The 22,312-nt window shown below is 38.1% G+C and overlaps 1 protein-coding gene across 1 annotated transcript in view; it reads left to right on the forward strand.

Annotated features, from left to right (window-relative positions):
- RPS6KA5 (ribosomal protein S6 kinase A5) overlaps positions 1-22,312 on the forward strand; it is a 187,288-nt gene that overhangs the window by 158,023 nt on the left and 6,953 nt on the right. The window contains exons 8-14 of the mRNA XM_082841951.1: positions 5,265-5,415; positions 8,599-8,760; positions 10,444-10,569; positions 10,947-11,080; positions 11,751-11,844; positions 15,336-15,506; positions 18,872-19,063. Of these exons, the coding sequence (XP_082698077.1) occupies positions 5,265-5,415; positions 8,599-8,760; positions 10,444-10,569; positions 10,947-11,080; positions 11,751-11,844; positions 15,336-15,506; positions 18,872-19,063 (1,030 nt within the window). The remainder of the gene's footprint in view (positions 1-5,264; positions 5,416-8,598; positions 8,761-10,443; positions 10,570-10,946; positions 11,081-11,750; positions 11,845-15,335; positions 15,507-18,871; positions 19,064-22,312) is intronic.

Below are 22,312 nucleotides of genomic sequence, written 5' to 3' on the forward strand. Positions count from 1 at the left end.
GCGCCAATGAGGTTTGCAAAGGCAGAGGGTAGAAGGAAATGCTTTTCAGAACGTGGGGAAACACGCACAGGGTCCTGCAGACTCCCTGGAGTCCTCGCCAGTCTGGGTAGTGCTCTTAGCAGGTCCGTGATCTTGTAAATGAAGTTCATTTTATCATGCCTATTCTTAGAGGTAATGTTCACTATAGTTTAAAGCGTGCATAGGAGGAAAACAGCAGTAATAACACCCAGAGATGAACACTGCTACTATTTCCCGTTCGTCTTCTTCACCTGAATAATGTGCTCATACTAGAAATTAACTTTATATTTTGCAGTTTTTGTGTAAACTTATAAGCATTCTCTAATTACAAACTCTTCATAAACATACTTTTGTAATGGCTGTATAGTATACCATTGAGTAGATAACACCATGATATGCTTTACTGTCCCCCTTGCGTTGCACAAAAATTAAGAGTCAGTAGTTCAGTGAAAAATCTTTCTAACTCAGGCAGGCACGTATGTGATTCTGTGATTTGGGGACCACTGGGGAACCAGGAAGTGAGAGTCCACAATGAAATGGGGAAGATTGTGAACTTATAAATGGAGGACAGAGAGAAATAATCAACTCATCTTTTGCTATCTGCAAAAAAGTGGAAAAGTTATCTGCAGGCATCTATGGAAACTGAAGAGGAAAGCTCCTCATATAGTAAATGGAGAACAATTAGACATGTATTGATTTAGTAAATATTTGTTGAGGACTTGCTCTAGGCGAAAGCAGTGTTCTAGGCCCCAGGGAATAAAGCAGTGAACAAGACTGCTTTTTTTAAAACCAAAAAAAAAAAAAAAAGAATCCCTACTCCCATTGAGCTTACATTTTAGTTGGGAGAGATAAATAATAGACAAATAAATATATAGTAGTCTATAAATTCCGTGAAGAAAAATAAAGGAAAAGGTTAAAGAATGGGGGTAACAGCAATTTTGTAGGATGTAGGTGATGTGGGTGATGTGGAGGGATGAGGTGAGCATAAACCACTGTCCTAAAGGTCACTGATAACTTTTTATTGGGACAGTTCTTTGTTGTTATGTTTTAGTGAACATACAAAACACATGTGCCAAGTTTCATAGGTTCACTCTTTCCACCACATTTTATTATGAAAAGTTGCAAATATTTGTTACGGTGGACACTGCCATGATTCTACCATGAATATTTTACCATCCTTGCTTATTTCGTATCTACCTACCTCTCTCTCCATCATAGGTTTAATTTTAATCTTGATGTCCTCACCCTTTACTCCATAAATTCTTTTATTTTTGCTGTACGCGGGCCTCTCACTGTTGTGGCCTCTCCCGTTGCGGAGCACAGGCTCTGGACGCGCAGGCTCAGCGGCCATGGCTCACGGGCCCAGCGGCTCCGCGGCATGTGGGATCTTCCCGGACCGGGGCACGAACCATGTCCCCGGCATCTGCAGGCAGACTCTCAACCACTGTGCCACCAGGGAAGCCCTCCATAAATTCTTAAGCTAATCAGTTGTGCATTTCTTTTACCACAAGGGTTTTCAGAAACTTCCATCCATGAATAGGAAGAAATTTTATATTCATTTATATATTACTATAGATTTTAATTTTATTTCATTTTGCATTTTACATGTAATTCCTCAATCCATTCAGAGTTTATTTGGGCTTACGGTATAAGGCAAGGGTCTTGCCTTGTTTGTTTCTTTCCCACATAGCTGGTTTACCCAGCACATTTGTCAAACAATGCGGTCTTTCCTATGTTGGCTGGTCACTTTTTAAAAACAATGTAAGTTTTTGTATATGCCTGGTTATTTTTCAAGTTGTCTCTTCTATTCACTTGATATGGCTGTTAATTTATTTTACTACCACTTCACTTTCACAGTTTTGTTTTATAATACATTTTACTGTGTAGTTAGGCAAATTCTCCCCAGTTATTTTCTTTTTCAAAATTTTCTTAGCTGTGTTATCATTAATTCTTGCAAATAAATATTAATATTATCCAGGTTCTAAAGTATCTGGTTGAAATTTTAATTCATATGTATATTTCTTGGTTTTTTTTTTTGAAAGGAATCTTTCCTTATCTGTAAGACAGGGATAATAATAGCCTTTTGATAGGAATTTTGTATGGATTGAATGATCATATACACTGAAGTGTTCAACGTGATATGTTAATTCAGAGCTTGTTCTGATTTTACAGAGAGCTCTAAGATTCATTTGGAAGCAAGAAAAAATAGCTCTGGGTTATTACCAGTTCAGAAATCAAGCACATTGGAAGAGGTAAAGTGGCAGCCAACACCCAAGAAATGTCTCCCAGCCCTTGTTGCGAGATGCCCTGGTATTGTTACAAGTGGGCCTCCCACAGAAATCCTCCACCTGCACCCGCATTTCTCAGCGCCCACTCTGCACAGCCACGGTGGGCTGGCCCTCAGACTGACATTCATACTCACAGGGCACAACAGGCTGGAATCTGGCACCAGTTTTACTTAGCTTTCTGGAAGGATACAGGTCAGGAAGCATAGGGTATCGGCATGAGAACATCAAACATCTCATCAGAGGTCTTTCCAACCACCTAGGCCTGACTTCCCAGACCAGAAGGGACACGCTCAGCCATTAGTGATGGGACCTAGTGGGCGGGCATGGACCACCCAGCAGAGGAAACTCAGTGCAGGAACTCTGTCTTCTAACTCCCACGAACACAGCTTCCAAGCCCCGACAAGGACACCCTCGGGAATAAGAGAGAACACACAGAGGCTCGTGAATATGTTTTAAATAGTCCTGGACAAGACAACCCCCAGGACCTACGTGCCTGTTCACACCTGTCTGGCCACGGGCAGTTCACTTCTCAGGGGTAACTTCAGAATGACTGAACACCTGACACCTCACATCCACCTTGACCCGGTGCACTTCAAGGAAATAGTATAAGAAGACGGTAAATCCGGGATCATCTTCCCGTGGAGGAAAGGGTTGAGCCTACTGTCTCCTTACCACCCCATCCCCAGTTTCTGGTCCTCTTCCTGGGCTTCAGAGCCTCTCCACATCGCCACTCTGCTTATATGACAACAGCAGTGGTCCTTCCGTGAGTCTCCAGCAAGGCTCCTGCTGTCACTCCTCTACGTCGGGTGGGTGTTCAGCGTGCTCTGTGCGGGTCTGCTCCCGCTGCTTCTGGCCCTGTTCTCACTCAGGAAAGGGGAGGGTCATCTCTGTTTGTTCTGCATGTTCCCTCATCAGCACTGTTTTCAGCAGGAATTCCTGTAGATTTCTACTCAGTTTCTTCCCGATCTGATCCCTGCCTCACCCGAATCTAAACCTCTCATTCCCTTGCATGTGGACCTGACGCACACCTCGGTGGCACACCGATGCTGTTGTCTGTGTGTCCAGACTACTGCCCGGAAGTGTGCACGGGGTCTCCTGTGCCTCCTTGCAGTCTGGGCATTTCAGTGGGGCCGTGCCTCTCTTCAGGTGCTCATGGCTCTCTCGCTGGCCCTCCTTCTCCACGAACCCTCCACGGTCAACAAGACTGACCATTCCTTCCCCCAGTGCCTGACGGAGCAGACTGCCAGTAAACGTCGCTGACTTAGGTGTAAGAGTAACAGTACAGAGTCAGCACCCTCAAATGAAGTCAGCCAAAGTGCTTCTTTCTACACATGGCTCAGCAGCAGTGAATCTAGAGCCTGGTCCTTTTACACAAGAAGCTCTTGCTTTTTGCAGAAAGGACATTAAAGATGGAGAAACGGAACAGGCTGTGCTTGCTTTTCCCTAAGAAACAGGGCGCCCGCACCTTATGTCAGGAGAGGATAATTCTCTAATGTCGCAACCCTGACGGGCAGTGAGTCATGGGAAAACACTAAAGAATCAGAAAGAAAAGAGGTTCTGCTGCTTTTTTTTGGGGGGGGGGGCTTGTTCTTTCAGCATTTTCTTAGGTTCCCAGGATGGAGTGCTAGAAGTAGAATTCGCTTTGAAATGAACAACACTTGCTGGAATGTTCAGTCAGAAGTTACCATCCCACCATCATTTCCCTGATGCTCAGTGCTTCTTGCTACAGGCTGTCTGTTTTCTTTGTGGTTGCCTTAAATAGGGGAGCAGGACAGTGAGTAGTTCATATTTATCAAGCATTTGCTACGTTTCAGGGGCAGTGCCAAGCACCGTACATCACGTCTTCACTCATTTAAGAGGCATAGTACCCATTTTAGGCAGGTACTGCGGTTGAGAAAGCGGTTGAGGAAACTGTGGTACAAAGGCATTAATTAACTCTTTTAAGGTCACACAGCCAATAAGCAGCAGAGCCAGTGCTTGAACTTGATCCCAAAAGGCTCCACATTCCTGTTCTTACTGCACTGTACTATCTCTCATTAACTTATTATCTATTTTTTGTTCCACAACAGTTATTACTATTTTCATGAACAACAGGGGATCTTTTTGCAAACCAAATAATTGAGAAACTGTTTATCTCCATGTGTACTATGTTAAGCTTCTTAATTTCCATCAGCCCCTTCCATTATTTCTTTCTCATTAAACTATTGCTCTGGCTTTTAAGAGTGGCAAAGGTACATTTGGATTGGATCGATTTCATCTGTGACCTTAGAATAATTCAAGATATTTCATCAAGAAACCTGATTATCTTAATTTTTTTACTTTCTGTGATAAATAGTAGCGTTTACTCCATCTTTGAACACCACTTGCCTTCTAAGGCTTTCCAGTCTGTTTTAGCGTCGCAGATAAATAAGCAGATGCTTTCATCCCATGAAGAGCCCCCAGCTCTGGTGTCAAGAGTTGAGCCACGTCCAATGGGTTCTGACTCTCCCTTTCTGGGGCTTCCTTCCCTCTGCATTCCCGCTGGCGCCTTATGTTCACTGGCACACAGGGCAAGAGAAGCTAGGCAGGTAGAGTTGGGATTTCTTTTGTCCTTCCAAATCTGAGTGCTGAATTCTCTTCTCTGAGATTATTAAAGTTGTTTCCATTGTAAAAGGTTTACTCATAGAGTCTAGTCCATAGATAGGAGATCTAATCCAACCCCAAGCCTTTTTATTCTAATTAAATATTTGGGATGTTAGTTTCCCATGAGGATTGACTTATACTGGAAAATGATCAATGCTTTTCGTTTCTGCTTAAGTTTGAGAAATTTGATTTCATGGTATCTCATATTTTTATCTCCGTTTTTCACATATAGTTCAATTTCAGAGTGTGTTGCGCCATACTTGTTTTCTGTGAAGAATACGGTCACTATCACTTCATCCTATGGTGGTTTTAACAGCAAGTTTTATCTGCCTACAGGAGAATATTAAAAAGCGAGCCTCCGTATCCCCAAGAAATGAGTGCTGTAGCCAAAGACCTAATTCAACGTCTGTTGATGAAAGATCCCAAGAAAAGACTGGGATGTGGTCCACGTGATGCAGATGAAATCAAAGAACATCTCTTCTTTCAGGTGAAACATACTGAACAGATGGTCTTATATGCCCTGCTGTTTTCAGAGTACTTGGCGTTCTTGGTGGAATGAGTGAACTTGGGCTGTTTCCGAGTCATTTTCTCCCAATTTTTAAATGACAGGGACCCTTGAAGAAGAATCAGAATTCTACTTGTAGGAACCTAAATGGTCTTTTTCTCCCTATATGAAGGGAGAGAGGGGAGGATTATAATAACATTTGATTTTCTACATACTTATTGGTTAGAGTTTCTGAGTATTGATTTCCATTTGTGATCTCAAGATTTAGGCATATAGACTAAGGAGACTTTTATTATATTTTTTACTTCTCAGTTCACGAGTTATTACTGCCACTGTGTTATACTTTTTAGATAGTGATTTCATCTCTTCTTTTCCCAGAAGAAATCTTAGAAAATTCAAAATCAGCCTCTTTCTCAGTTACGTATTATAATATATAGGGAATTATTCATTTACTTTCTTTGTACTTGAAACAGTGCTTTATTCCGCAAAAGCCTAGTAAGACCATTCTGCAGAGCACCAACACGCCTGCTCAACCTAGTATGCTCAGTGCTGTCCACAAAATGACCACAATTTTAGATAACTCGAAAAAAAAGTTAAATAGACTGAGCTGACTAATTATTTCAATCTAAATGGTCAACCTGGGATACCATGACCTCGATTTCTAAAACTCTGAGCTTATGACTTTTAAATAATTTCATCGTATCAACAAGCATGACCTAAATATTTATGCTCAAAAGGGACCATCAAGGTTTTATTTTTACTTTGCAGACTGAGCTTTTACATTATTATCACCAAAATTAATGAAACTGTCACACCAAAACAAAGAAAAAAACTCTGCTGCAGAGCAAGCTTTCATGTTGTTATTTATTGTGTTTTTAATACAGAAAAACACATAGTAATTGAGAATAAGAATTCTCTCTCTGTACTTATATACTCAAGAAAGGGCACATTTATTTCAGTCTCTTGGTGTAACTATTTAAAAAATCATTACTGTACATCTTACAGAAGTTCAGTAACATAGTGAGAAGTACCTTTAAAATAAAATTAATTTCTCAGCATGTGCATTTCATAGATTAATATGTCTTGGAAAGGTTAACATTTGAACAAACTATTTCATATATCTTGTTCAGGAGTTCGGCTCAGAAATTAACAATAAGGTAAAATTCAAGAACATACTCAAGCAAAATACCCCAAATCATATTTTCCTAGGATCTTTTTCTCCACGGTTCCCTGTACTTGTGAATATTGCAAAATAGCTTTCATGTTAGAGAAATTTCTCTTTTCTATAGCTTAGAATAGTAATTTTAGGTTACTTAATTGCCTTGACTTTTTAAACGACAGGGACACTTCAGGAAAGACCAAAATTCTACTTGTAAAGACCCAAATGGGGTGGAGGTGGAGAGGATTGTAAGAGCGTTCAATTTTCTCCATACTAAACGTTCTCCTGCTAACAGTATATTTCTTTAAATTACTCCTTTACTCTAGAAGTTTCTCTTAATGTATGTACAAGAGCCAAGCACAAATCATACGCTTGTAATCATATGCTTGTAATGTAATCATACACTAGGAAAGAACACGAACTAGAAAGTCAGGAGACTGACCCTCCCAAAGGTTTAAGTGAAAAGGTTGGTTCTGATTTCCGGGCTTCCATTTCCATCTGGATCAAATAAAGAGGATGAACTAAATGATCTCTAAAACCCATTTTAGCTGAAAACTTTGAAGGTCTAATTCAATGATTTTACCTCCATTGCTTCCACAAGAGGGCATAATAAAAACATTTTATGTTAGTTGATTATACTTACTGGATGTCATCAACCAAGAAGTACAAGTTTCACATTTCACCATCTCTGAAATCAGTATGCAGCTTACAGTGGACAACATTTTACTATTCTGATTGGTAATGCTTTTTCTTTCTTAATGGTACATAAAATAAGTGTGTATCTTACTATCAAGGATGACATCTTAGATTATAAGAGAAATATATTAATAGGATATCTGTGGGATTCAATTCAGTAAGTATAACCTGAGGTGGTTTTTCGTGGCAGAAGGAGAATAAAGAAAACGGAACAGAGGGTTGAATTTGAATAATAGAAGACATGGCAGTTTATCAGACAGTGACTGACATGGGTAGAAAGGGGGCCTGGATTATCCCATGGGGTAGAGAAGAGGCAATGTTGAATAGCTTAAACACAGTTGAATGAGAAAAGAATGGTTACATCAGTTCATACTATCACAGTATCATTTAGACTTATAGACATAAACCGATGCATGAATTAGAGTGAGTTTGTTTATTTTCTAATTTGTCCAGATGGCCAGGAGGAAAAGCAAGTACAGAAGGAAAGCTAGTTAACACTGCCTCTAAAAAATAGGGATGTTCCTTTAGAGTTAATATTCATATCCATTTTAAAGCCCTTTATTATAATTTAGTTTAGGTTTGGTTTGGTTTTGGTTTGGCTTAACGCCTGTCTCAGGGGACTCATGACAAAATAATTTTTGTTATCCCTAAGGGTGAACTAGGGTGTCCTGGTGCCCCCCAGTGGCCAGGACGAGATTCCACAGTGGTGGAGAACAGTCTCATCTCAGTCACAGCTTTAGTGAGCTATAAGCTGTGGTCAAAACATGTGCTCCTGCTTGTAAAAAAATATTTTTTTAAATCATTAGTTTGAAATATGTGCTTCTCGCGCTTCCCTGGTGGTGCAGTGATTAAGAATCCGCCCTCCAGTGCAGGGGACACGGGTTCAAGCCCTGGTCCGGGAAGATCCTACATGCCGCAGAGCAACTAAGCCTGTGCGCCACAACTACTGAGCCTGCACTCTAGAGCCTGTGAGCTACAACTACGGAAGCCCGCGAGCCACAACTAATGAGCCTGCGTGCCACAACTACTGAAGCCCGCATGCCTAGAGCCTGTGTTCCACAACAAGGGAAGCCACCGCAGTGAGAAGCCCGTGCACCGCAACAAAGAGTAGTCCCCTCTCGCTGCAACTAGAGAAAGCCCGTGCACAGCAACAAAGACCCAATGCAGCCAAAAATAAATAAGATAAATATTTTAAAAAATATGTGCTTCTCTCTGTTGTTTAATTAAAATCATTATCTTTGTTATTTTTCAAAAATATATTTCAACTTTGTTGATTTCTACTTTGTACCAGTTTTCTTTCTCTGTTTTAGAAAATAAATTGGGATGATTTAGCTGCCAAAAAAGTGCCCGCACCCTTTAAGCCAGTCATCCGAGATGAATTAGATGTGAGTAACTTTGCAGAAGAGTTCACAGAAATGGATCCCACCTACTCTCCCGCAGCACTGCCCCAGAGCTCCGAGAGGCTGTTTCAGGTAATCTCCAAGAGCCCACACATGTTTGTTGGCCATGTATGCTTTGAAAGAAGAGATTAATTTTCCCATGTGAAAGCTTTTTGGCATCTTGAAAAACAGGACTGTATAATCTCTTCAAAATTATTAAATACAGAGATATTGCAAATAAATATGTGTTGAATTTACACCTGAAATTTTACTTCTGTTCAAGCTCTTTTATAGAGAATATAATACTACTTTACTTCTAATCATACAAAATATTCCTTAATTCATAAACAGTGTTATCTGATTCTTTATCTTCAGTGACTAATCAGAACTGTTTCTCAACTCGTAAAAAAGATTTAGAAAGGATTTTACACTTAGGAAAGGATCTTTTCTCAGACTTAAGATAAAATATTCTATTAAATGGCATCATAGCTTCACTTCTTTGACTCCCATTAGTATCCCAGTAGTATGGTTTAATTTGGCTGTCCAGACACTGTCTCTGGACATAGGTGACACTAGTGGCTAGCACTTGGCTGGGACAAAGCAGATGTTGAAAAAAATGTTCCTCGAATTAGTGAATGTTCTAGCTTAAACAGATGAATCATCCATCATTATACAGATGGTCCCCAATTTACGATGGTTCAACTTAGGATTTTTTGACTTTATGGTGGTGCAAAAGTGATACGCATTCCACGGAAACCTTACTTAGAATTTTGATCTTTCCTGAGATGGTGATGTGCAGTACGATCCTCTCACGATGCTGGGCAGCAGCAGTGAGCCCCGGCTCCCAGTCAGCCACTCGATCGTGAGGGTAAATAGCTGATACACTTACAACCAATCGGAACCCAAACAACCATTGTTTTTCACTTTCAGTACAGTAGTCAGTAAATGACATGAGGTATCCAACACTTTATTATTAAATAGGCTTTGTGTTAGATGATTTTACTCATCTGTAGGCTAACGTAAGTGTTCTGAGTTTAAGGTAGGCCAGGCTAAGCTGTGACGTCTGGTAGGTTAGGTGTGTTAAATGCATTTTCAACTTAGGATATTTTCAATTTATGGTGGGTCTGTCAGGACTTAACCCCATTGTAAGTCGAGGAAGATCTGTACCACTTTTGGTTCAGCACATCATTCTGCCTTTTGATTTGACTCCTTTTCTAAAACTCAGTTTTGAATTTAACCTAAGGAAATATAATGAGTCAAATAATTGCTGAATTAGAAAGTGACTGGAATGAAACTTGCTATTTATCTAGTTTGAAAACCAGTAGCATTTGGACCACTTTTTAGTTCCTTAACTGTACCTTTTTTGAGAAGTTAGTTGTGTTCGTTTATAAGCAAACTTTTATCAGCAATGCAAAAGAATTATATCTATGAGTCAGATGCTGGGGATGGGATAGGAAGGAAGTATTTTTGTGCCTTTAATTTTGAATTGGTTTAGTTCTACCAGAAGATGGCGTGATCTCCTTCTGAAAAGCATTATTCTATTGATTTGAAATAACCTTGCATTTTAGATTCATCTTAACAAATATTTGAGCTTTTTTTTTTTTTTTTTTGGCCTCACCATGTGGCTTGTGGGATCTTAGTTCCCCAATGCGGGATCGAACCCACGCCCTCAGTGGTGAAAGCACGGAGTCAAAGAAGAAAAAAATGATTACAATCTAGTCTGTGCTAAACTGGAAAATTGCAAATCCTTATTTTTTTACCTTTCTTTTTTTTTAGGGCTATTCCTTTGTTGCTCCTTCTATTCTCTTCAAGCGTAATGCAGCCGTCATAGACCCCCTTCAGTTTCACATGGGAGTCGATCGTCCCGGAGTGACAAATGTGGCAAGGAGTGCAATGATGAAGGTGTAGCCATGTGGTTAATTAAATGACATATTCATGGTTTAAATACCAACACTAATTGACTTTCTCAAGTCAAGTAAATTTAATAGACTTTCCATTTGACTAAAACGTAATTTTAAAAAATGAATAAATGGAAATAGTAAGATTTGCCCTAGAGAATTATTAACATCCATTTGAATGAGCTCGTTTCTTACGATAGAAAGTAATATATTTTAAATAAGTGATATATGTGATAGAAATGAGCTAATGATGAATTTTTAGAGATTATAAGTGTATTCCACTCCTATTAACATTAATAATGTTCTGTTACTCAACAATTTTATCTATCCCTGTGTATTACTAATATTTTCTTAAGTGAAATGATGTTGGTTTCTTGTCAGGACTCTCCATTCTATCAACACTATGACCTAGATCTGAAGGACAAACCATTGGGAGAAGGAAGTTTTTCCATCTGTCGAAAGTGCATAAACAAAAAAAGTAACCAAGCATTTGCGGTCAAAATAATCAGCAAAAGGTATCACATTTCCAGCAGTCTCTCTTATGTATTTGTCCTAGTCAATGGCTTCTATAAATTAAGATTTTTATTTAAAAGGAAAATAATGGTATATTATAAGGTTTTCAACCAAGGTTTTAGCCATTCAGCTCATCAGTTGATCCATTATACTTCTAGCTCTGAGGAAGTAATCCATTTTAGACATAAATCATAGTATGATATGCTTTTCAGGTTATTATGAGAAGACTTTCTTGTGGCGGTGTTGTTTAATCAGACTCGCTTAGTGAGTTCAGCAGCTTTTGCCATTCCTGTTAGTTGTATATTTGAAATATTTTGTTCTGCAATTATTTAGTGACCTAGGCGTAGTTTGAGAGCCAGCTAGTTGTTTTGGTAACTGATTATTACCTCCATGATTGTATATTCTTATTACCAAATTGTCAGGCAAGTAGACATCCATTTCTTCATGTGATTAGCTCTTTCCTGACTCAGAAATGATCATTTTTCTCAAGAATAATGCTTTACTTGTTCTGGTGGGTGTATGACTCACCCACCAGGGTGAGGGAAGCCTCATTCTGATACTTTGACACTTACCTTCTGAATATACTGTAAATAAAAACAAAATTAGGATTGGGGCAATGCTTCCAAAAACTTGGTGAAGAGGGATGTAGAGACTAACTGTTTCATCTTGCAGGTTGGAAGCCAATACTCAGAAAGAAATAACAGCTCTGAAACTCTGTGAAGGACACCCCAATATCGTGAAATTACATGAAGTTTTTCACGATCAGGTAGTCCACTTTTTTTTCTGTGGATACTAATTCATATACAGGGTTCTACTTTTCATCAGCTGTGTTGGTGCTGGGTCAAAGTCAGGGATATGGGACATGACCGAGCCACGTGAGAGGGTGAGAAGCCACTCCACACATGCTTTCACCCATCCCCACATCAATGCTTCCTCTCACTTCTGCTTCTCTCAGTCGTGGTCGTGTAGGACCTGGAAGGAGGATGGGGGGCTAAAGCCCAGCTCACTGTGCTTACTGCACGTTCAACTACCACCCCGCATAGCTTCGTCTCAGCGTACCTCTCAGTACTCAGTCATTTTCAGCCGTCAACTTAACCCTTTAACTTCAAGAGTAGAACTTAGCCTGAAGCCTCATTAGTGCAAACTGAAAGAGCAGATAGGAAGCAGAGGGCAAAGATACTCTCTTTCCATCTTCTTATTCCAGGTGACAGATTCTGTTCAGGCCACAGGCCAGGTCATGCTATCCGCCTTCTACCCCCGGTCCCACTTTCCAGCAGTCCCCTCACACAGGGTTATGTAACGTTAGAGACAGGAGGAACACTGTTTTGTCAGGTCCATGTCTCCTTCCCTGCAGAAATCTCTCCATTACAGTCATCTCTCCTCCTGGGACTGAGCGGGATGGCGCAGGCTGACGCAAGACAGCGTGCTGCGCGCGAGAGCTAAAACCAGTCCTGGATGTGGTTGGCCCTCACTTTACCAGAGAAGACACTGAGGTTCAGGAAGGTCATGAGTGTTTTCCCACAGGAAAAAAAAGGGGGGGGGGTGCATCATGAGCCTCGTCCAACCAAGGTCACATAGCACATCAGTGAAAATCTAGTAGGAAGACTTGGTCTCCGGTTCTGGGCTCTCTCCAGTGTGGTACCGTGACATCCACGTCCTAGGAGAGCGGTGGCCCAGTTCTCTACCACATTGAACCTTCCCAGAGTGCCGTGGCCAAGCATGACACACGGTGGGGAAACCAGGCGGCAGCAGCAGGAGCATCATAACTATAATAACTGCTGCTGTTTATTTTCACGTACGTTACGTGGTACAGGTATTGTAGCACTCATTCTACATGTATCATCAAACTCCCGGAAATTAAGTAACCGGGTCTCCCAGTTTATAAGTGGTACTGCTGGAATCTGAACCCATGCAGTCCAACCTCAGAACGAGCACTTAATTAATTACTTTGTTCTACTGCCTTAGGGGAGGCAGACACAAAGCTCACTCACATCAGGTGAGTGAACACCCAAAAATGACATCATCTACTTGCATCCTTGGTGCTTATAGTCAGGAAAGGAAGCTCTTTGAAGCAAGGACTCGGGGGGAACTGTTCTCCCTGCTCCTCTGCTGCCTCCACCTCACCGGGCCACTCAACTACAGTGCAGGTAGAGTCCCCTGCCCACTGAGGGTGCTTACAAGGAGCCTAGGTAGTCTCCTGTTGAAGGCGATCCACACATCCATCAAGGGCTTGGTGGATGACCTTGGACACACCCCTCGGTTTTGCAGCTGTGCCCCTAGCTACTTCCCCCGAAAGACTTTCCATCTCTGACCGTCAGGCCACTGTCAGATCTCAGGAACTACATCCCTAATATTTTACTTATGTGACAAATTAACTTTATTATTTGCTATTTTTATATTCAAGAGTTACTAGAATAGAAACCATCTCATGATGTAATCCTATGTATACCAGTATAAATATATTATCATTCTAATATACAGTTGTTGATAGTTTGCATTGTTTTCTCCATGATGGTGACACAGTTGCCTAGATCATGCCCGAATCCACCATAGTTCTCTTTTCTACTGATGGGTGAAATTGACTGAGGGTGTGTCTCCAGCCTTTGACTGTACAGCAGTGTAGTCTGTGTACCATGATTTGTGCTTTACTACTCTATTAGTTTCCTATTGCTGCTGTTGCAAATTACCACAAACCTAAAACAATACGGAGGTATTATCTTACGGTCTGGAGGTCAGATAATCAAAATCAGCCTCACTGCTGTAAAGTCACGGTGTCAGCAGGGCTGGTTCCTTCTGGAGGTTCTAAGGGACAGTTTATTTACTTCTCTTTTTTAGCTCTGGAGACTGCCCACATTCTTGACTTGTGACCCTTCCATGTTTCGTTCCAGTCTTTTGTTTCCATAGTCCCATCTCATACTGTTGACTCTGGAGGATAATTAAGAGAGCCTTCACATCTCAAGAGCCTTAATCACTTCTGAAAATCCCCTTTACCATATAAGGTAACATCCATAGGTTCTGGGGATTAGGATATGGACATCTTTGGAGGGCCATTATTCAAGCTACTATATATACATTTTTTCACTGTTACCTGCATTTCATTGGTAAGGGTGCTAAAGTTCATAGAGGTAAAGTAACACCCCCAAGGTCATAAGTAAGTAGCAGAACTGGCATTCAGATGCAGGTTTGACTCTAAAACCTATCTCTTAAACCACTATAGGTCTTGCCCCTCATTTTTTTAAAGCTTGCTGGCATATACTTGTAGCAGACCTTTAGATTTGATCTTAATTTGTCTGACGTAGAAACTCAAATTAGCATGGTCTCTAATAGCCTGGGAGCAATTCTCTTAATAAAATCGTTATTCACCTTCTAGAATTTGCCCACTATGTGCAGGATAATGTCTTTATAATCATCTTTTTAATGAAGCAATTTTCCTGGACTTTGCTAATTCAAAGGAAAGCATACTTTGTTTTGTTTGTTGAGTGACATTGGTGCTATAGGCATAGCGCTTGAATCTGAATATCGATTTGTATCTTTTTTAAACCATTTGTGTTCGTTGGGGAGCTGATGTAATTCCCTTGCTTTTCAATAGCTCCTACATTATTTTCTTTATGGGAATGTATGCAAAACATAGTAAATACATGACTTTTAATACTATTTAATTAAGATAATGCCTTGGGTTCAAAAGCAATTATTTTTAAAAAAAAAAAAAAGCCCAAAGTGAGTTATGGGTATTTGGCATGGGAATTAACAGGAACACTGAAACTAATCTGTTGAGCCCTAACAGAAGATTTAAAGTGACATCATCCAACCGTGCCTTTTTTAAAAGGTAAATTTGCCATTAAATGTGTGTGTCAGGCCTCCTGGGGGTAGTTGCCCATATTCCATCAGTAATCTATATTATTTAAAGCAGCCAATTTCACATTATTATCTGTACTAGGTTACACTTTAAGAAGAAAGATATGTACACTTGATAGAGAGGGTTGGAATGGAATTCAAATGAAAGAATTAGTCAAGGAAAGGATATACAAAAATTTCACTGCAGTACTTGAAATTTTCCATTACCAAAATAGAACTCTAAAAAAGTCACATTATCCTTCAACTCTTTCCCCTAAAATATAAGGGTCGCCGTTGACTATTTTAACAAGGGACTATTTAAATTTATTGGTAATGGTTCATAGTCAGGAAATGTTTTATACGTTGATAGGCTTCTACTCCTCTTCATTAAGGCCCTCCACATTATTCTTCTTTCTTTTCTAGCTTCACACATTTCTAGTGATGGAACTTCTGAACGGGGGAGAGCTATTTGAACGCATTAAGAGAAAGAAACACTTCAGTGAGACAGAAGCCAGCTACATCATGCGGAAGCTTGTTTCAGCTGTAAGCCACATGCATGATGTTGGAGTGGTACACAGAGATTTGAAACCCGAGGTATAAAATTACATGTTTTCTCATATAATGCAATCTAGCATCATTATTAAATATCCCCCAGATATGTGTGGGCTTTTTTTCGGGGGGGGGTTGTTTTGATTTTTTATTTTCAGGGCTTTCTGCTAAATAGATACTTGCAAATATCACGTTTCTTGCATTTTTTTTCTTTTCTATTTCAGTCTAAAATAAATTTGTCTTTTCGTTCGTTCTTTTTTTTTTTTTTTTTTTTTGCCGGCTGATCATCTTGAGGTTATATTTGTAAGTGTGAGAGCCTTTTATGGAAGAAATACTTTATGCAACAATTGTGGACTAAAAATAGCAATGGAAATTTTTGTAGCAGAAAATAATGCCCCTGCTATATGTATACCATTTTAGAGGGATTTTAACAGTGTATTTTGAAAGCTTATCTTTTACTTTTGTAATCAAATTGATTAGCTCATGAATAGCAATGTATATTGTTGTGTTCTAAATTTTTAAATATAAAGCATTGTCTTTGTTTAATGAGTTATGCCATCCTTACATGTGCTTTTCTTTGCTCATGTACTATAATATTTATAGAACTGTGTAGCAATGTAGAAGTAGCAGCTTTTTATATATTTTTTCTTTCAAAAGGTTAAGAAAGAAGATTCTAACTCTAGAATGATCCCTTTTTAGTATCAAAAATATGAAAATTCCTCCCGTTTAGAAAATCATCGAAAGAATAATGAAAATTTAAAAACAAAACCCAATAATTTATAAAAGAATAACAATGAATCATCCTCTGTCCTATGCAAAATTCTATATATTTACTATCTAAAATAGAATTTCAATTTTAACTACCATGTGATTATAATGCCTTAAGTATATTTAAAATAATAATTTGGTGTTTATTTTTGTATTAGATTACAAAAGAATATTTCTCAAAAAGCACCATTTTTGCCTTTTATTGAAGTACCTTGGATTATTGGTAGGAAGAGGATGTTTTAAAAATGGAATTCTGTGCCTTCGGATATAATTGACTGAGTCCCAAAATATTTAAGCTTCTATGTACTTTCTGTTACTGTTATTCATATTACTCGTAATTAATCAAAAGTGAATTGTGTTTTATGAACTTGCAACTATGATAGCTACCCCTCTGCTTCCTTCATCACAATTCTCGCTCTCCCACACAACGCCCACTAAAAATATGGCACTCTGTACATTGGAGATTTGCTGTCTATTTTTAAATGTGAAAGCATACCACTTAACTGTTTTTTTTTTGATAGACAAGGAACAAGCATGTAATTTTTTTAATTGAAAAGATCTGTTCCATGACTGTCTAGAATTCATTTTCACATGTTTTATTCTTTGATAACTGGCCATCTGTCACCTCATGAGTCTCAAATGATGCAACTGTCCTCTCCAGCGGAATTGAAATTTGCCTTCCTATTTTACTGAGTAAAAAGATACTCACATAGCTTAATTCTTATCTGCCATAAAGCTTTTCTTTCAAATAATCATTTGAAAAGAAGAATTGTCTGATTATTAAAGACATTCTACTACCGTTACAATCCTAAATCAACATATATTTTGGAGACATGAAAATGTGCCTTTGTACTAACACTTTCATAATAAAATAGCTTTCACTTTGACTTTTAAGTGGCAGAGTATATTATTTTCAAGCTAAAAGTTTAATCCTTTTCGCATTGATGTAGCATTTTAAGATCTGACTATATATCTTTTGGTAGATATTTATGTGGTATTCATATTCTGCATAGGCAAGATAATTTCTAGGTGAGAATCAAATAAATTTAGAAGCTGGCTGACATTCTTAGTAAGCTGCTTTGTATTTTTCAAACTGGTCCCCATATTCTTGAAAGATTGAGAAATTTTATCAAATTAGTTTCTGGCAGAACTTGAGACAAGGATAAATGTGGTTTGAATGACTAATTCCTGCCACTTCTGACCATGCACAGCCAACTACATTTTGAGAATTGGGAGAGGAGTGAAGAAGGGTGTGCCACGTCTCCTCCATTTCAAGATCTAAGAACAAGGAAGTCCTTAGCTGGTCTTAGTATAGAAGACACTAAAGTCATTTCCAAAGTCTTGTAGGCTCTGGGAGGACAGGCCAGGTGTGCTTCATCCACTGCTCTGTATGTAGCACAGTGCCTTGTGCTGTGGAAGAGTTCAGGGGTCATTTGCTGAGACTTCCCCCAAGTACCTGGTCCATGAACCCCAGCTATGACTTCAGTTGTGGTGAAGCCTTACACTGAATAATATTCACATTTTAATTCCATCAGAAATTCAGGATTAGGCATTTTGTATAATAGAAAATTTAAGAAAACTTTTCAGTTAGTTTTTTTGCTTCTTTCCTACCACTTCATTCATTTTTAACTTTTGAATGGGGGCCTAGAAGATTTTTCTTCTTTGTATCAGTGAAGCATTCTATGATGTATATTATTTCACTTCAAATAATATTAAAAAGCAAATGGTGTTCCAGAACTGGGGAATAATTTAATGGTCAAAAAGGCATAACAGATTTTGTTAGATGTCTAAAGACAATATCATCAGATTCAATTACTGTGCATACTAGCTTGATGTACTAATAAAAATGTACATAAAAATTTGCCCATCAGTACAGTTAGATTTTTTTAAACAAGTGGTAAATACAAAAGTAATCAGTAAAACCTTAGTGATTGACACGGCTTGGCAAACGATTCAAAATAACAATGTTTTCTGAATAATAGAGGGGTAATATCCATAAGCATCAAAAATGTTCAAGTATTAACTGTTTTGGAAAAAATATTTCTGAAACGTATGTCTCCACCATGTATTCTTTAATAGGCTTTACTAGATATTATGTATAACTATTTTATTTATGACTTCATTCAATGGACAAATATTTACCAAAGCATCTACTACATGGGAGAGTCATGAATAAGGTAGACGCACAGTTGCTGGCCTCATGGAATTATGGTCTCATGTGGGTGAAGACATTGAACTAATATTGCAGAGCTGATAAGTGCCAGGAAAGAAAAGTAAATGCTAGAAGAAAATATAATAATCTCCATCTTCTGTTTGGTGGCATCTCTAAATGAGGATTAGATGCCTGAGAGCCAGGTTGGAAGGGAGGTTGGTGGAGGAGGTCGAAGACAGACACAAGCAGACAGAGAAGAGGCATGGTCCCATTGAAAATGTTCCACATGACCTTGTACAAATTGATGTGATACAGAAAAGTATAAAGCAGAGAGTGACGGTACGCTGACATCCAGGTCCCAGACCCACCCTGTCAGACCTTTCTGTATCTGAATCCAGTGTAAATAGATAGACAGGTAATATTGCATAAATGCATCACCAAGTCCCATTACATTTTAATGAGAAGGTAATGAAGTGTTTGTATCTTGCAGAATTTATTGTTCACTGATGAAAATGACAATTTGGAAATTAAAGTAATTGATTTTGGGTTTGCACGCTTAAAGCCACCCGATAATCAGCCTCTGAAGACGCCGTGCTTCACTCTTCACTACGCCGCCCCAGAGCTCTTGAATCACAACGGCTACGATGAGTCCTGTGACCTCTGGAGCCTGGGTGTCATTTTGGTGAGTTCATATGTCAGGCCGTTAAACCCAGTCAGTTCTCTGATGTCCTCTGTATATCTCTCTCTTTGCTGTTTTTCTTACATTTGTGAGAAAATTGGCAAATTGGTTTCTTTTCTTTTCAGTAAAAGGCCTGACTGAAGACTATTTCCCTTTCTTAAAATTTACATTGGAGAAAATGTAGGAATTTTTATTTTGGTTTATTCTGGAATATTTAAGGCAACTGTGTTTAATGTGAATTACAGTTATGTATATATGTATTTTTAAAGAAGCAGTAGTATATTTTCATAAGATGCATGTTAGATATAATGTGAAAATAGCTAAGTGACTCATTAATAGAAAAAATATTTTAAAATATATTCTCTGAGATTTTCAGGCTAAAATGTAATTAAGGAATATCACTTAGGATAAATTAACAAATTAATAGAAAAAATTAAAAATATTTATAGTAACTTATAGTAATCGTGGTGAGCATGCTTTTCACAAACTCTCTTTGGATGCCGGGATCAGAAACAGAACATTAAGCTAGAAGAATCTCGGCATGTTTTTTTCTCAAAATAGCTTTACTTTTTCTGCATATAATCTGTAATGCATAATCATAGGGAGAAGTTTTCAGACAACAGAGAAAGATATAAGGAACAAAGTGAGATCACTTGTAATCTCATCATACAGAGATAATATTGTGTAAGCTCTTACTCTCCTCCCATCCCTACCCCCTATTATGTATGCTTTATATCTTTCTACAGATTTCTCTATATATTTGTATATATATTCAGGGTTTTTTTTTAACAAATGAGATTATGTTATATATGTAGTTTGATATCTCATTATTTCCTTAGAATAGATTCCTAGGAGAAGGATATATAGATCTTTATTTTGACATATATGCCTGTATTTCCTTCTAGAAGGTTTATCAGATCATGTTCTCATCAACTGTATGTGAATACATTGGATACTATCAATTTCAATTTTAAATTATTTCCTACTGTTATAATTTGCATGCATTTTCTTGATGAGTATTCAGTTTGAGCATCTTTTCGTGTATTTGAACATTTTTATTTTCTTTATTATGAATTGCTGTTTATGAGCTTTGCCCACTTTCCTATGGGGAAATTTTTCTTATGGAAACTTAAAGGTCTATTAAGGATTTTAATTCTTTGTCTGCCTTTAATATTGGAAATGTTTTTTCTGGTTTTTCATGTCTTTGAAAACTTTGTAGTAATATGGGGTTTTAATTTTGTTTTTTGAGAGGCTTAAATAGAGAAGTTTTTTCATTTTTATGTTGTAAGATATGTTAGTCTTTTCCTTTGTGGTATCTGGCTTTGATGTCAGATTGTCACTCCACCCCAACCCAAGATTATAAAAATATTCTCTTAAATTTTCCTTTAGAATTATGTTTTATTTTTATACTTATGCACTCCATCTGGGATTTATTTTGGTGTCAGTTTGTTTTCCCCCAATGGAAGCCAGTTGTCCTTACAGGATGGTTCTTTTATTTTTAAGCTTTATATAGTTTTTATTTCAGCAGTTTTAAGTCATTATTTATAATTTTGAAACTGAAATTACATATTTATGAATATGATTTTTAAATTAAAATAAAAAACTAATTTCTGTAGATTTGAGAGTTTTGTTTGACTTAAACTGATTTCAGTAGCACTCTCCTAAAAAATTCGTCTAAATAAAAAAGAGCCTTTCTTTTTTAGCAATAATATGTTTACCCCTTGTAAAACAGCCCTTACTTAAATACAGGCCAAATATAATTACATGCTTTTTAAGGTTTGAAAAGACAATCTTAGACATGCAGACAGGTATTTTAGAGCCTCCAAATGCCGTGTCTGTGGAAATAACTTTGTATAATGGCATGGGGAGAAGCCAGGCTTCTCTCTAGATCTAATTGTCAAGTTTTAAACAGGAACAGGGGACAAAGAACAGATTAAATGATACCACAAGAGTACAATCACAACGGCCAGACTGCGGGAAGTTCTGCAGGACAAACAACCGAGTTTCTCCAGCAAATAAATTATGAGAAAAAAATAGCCTGGGAACCTATAGATTAAAAGACACTTAAGAAACAGTGTTTGCATCTTACTTGAATTCTGATTCAAACAAGTTCTAATTTCAAATCTATTTATTAAATTCAAACTGTGAATCTAAGTCATACAGATATATTTATACAATGTATATAACACAACTAGAGAAATTTGAATATTGACTGGATATTGGATGATACAAAGGAATTACTGCTAATTGTTTTAGTTGTGATAATAGGTTGTGGTTGTGGTTTTTAAAAATCCTTGCCTTTTAGAGACACGAAATACAGATGAAAAGCGTAGTTAGCACCTGCATTAAACTGTCCAAAAAAAAATAAGAAGAATGCTTTGCAAACTTTTCCATATAAATGAGTGCATATCTCCAGAGGATCTAGATACAAAGCCTGAGCTATCCCATAGTAAGCACAAAATTTTCTGGGGGGGTCGTCTGGTTTGCCTTAGAAATCTATGGCCCTTTTACATGTTGCATCTAATACACATGAATATGGATACTTTAATATGAAAATAATTTATATTACCCCCATTGGGTAAAACAAATACTTCAGGAAGATGCATCACATCATATCATGCAGCTTTGATTACAGCTCAGTCTACGTCATGTATGTGCAGTTCACTGGAAATTCACAGGACTTTAATTAAAATAGAGTTTACACAGTGTCTTAAGTCTGCTCGGGGCCACCATAATGAAACACTGCAGACTTAAACAACAGAAATTTATTTCACAGTTCTGGAGGCTGGGAGGTCCAATATCAAGGTGCCAGAAGGTTGGTATCTGGTGAGGGCTTTCGCCTTTGGTTGCAAACAGCCATCTGTTCACTGCGTCCTCACATGGCCTCTCTTCAGTGCATGCGCTTAGAGAGAGAGAGAGAGAGAGAGAGCCAGCTCCCTGGTGTCTCTTTTTGTAAGGACACTAATCCTATTGGTTGAGGACTGCACCCTCATGACCTCATTACCTTTACTTCCATAAAGTTTCTACCTGCAAATACACTCACATTGGGGGTTGGCTCTTTGGCATATGAATTTTAAGGCACACAATGATTCAGAGCTTAACAGACAGTATTTAGAAAATGTAGGATAGGATTATATACTATCCCATAGGAATATATAGCATACCCACAGGATGGAATATAATAACATTTAAAACATATTTCTTCCAAGAGATTTATTCAGGATTTCTTATTTTTTCAATTTCTTCCCCAAA

This window comes from Leucopleurus acutus, assembly GCF_964270905.1.
Source record: "Leucopleurus acutus genome assembly, chromosome: 1".
NCBI lineage: Eukaryota > Metazoa > Chordata > Mammalia > Artiodactyla > Delphinidae > Leucopleurus > Leucopleurus acutus.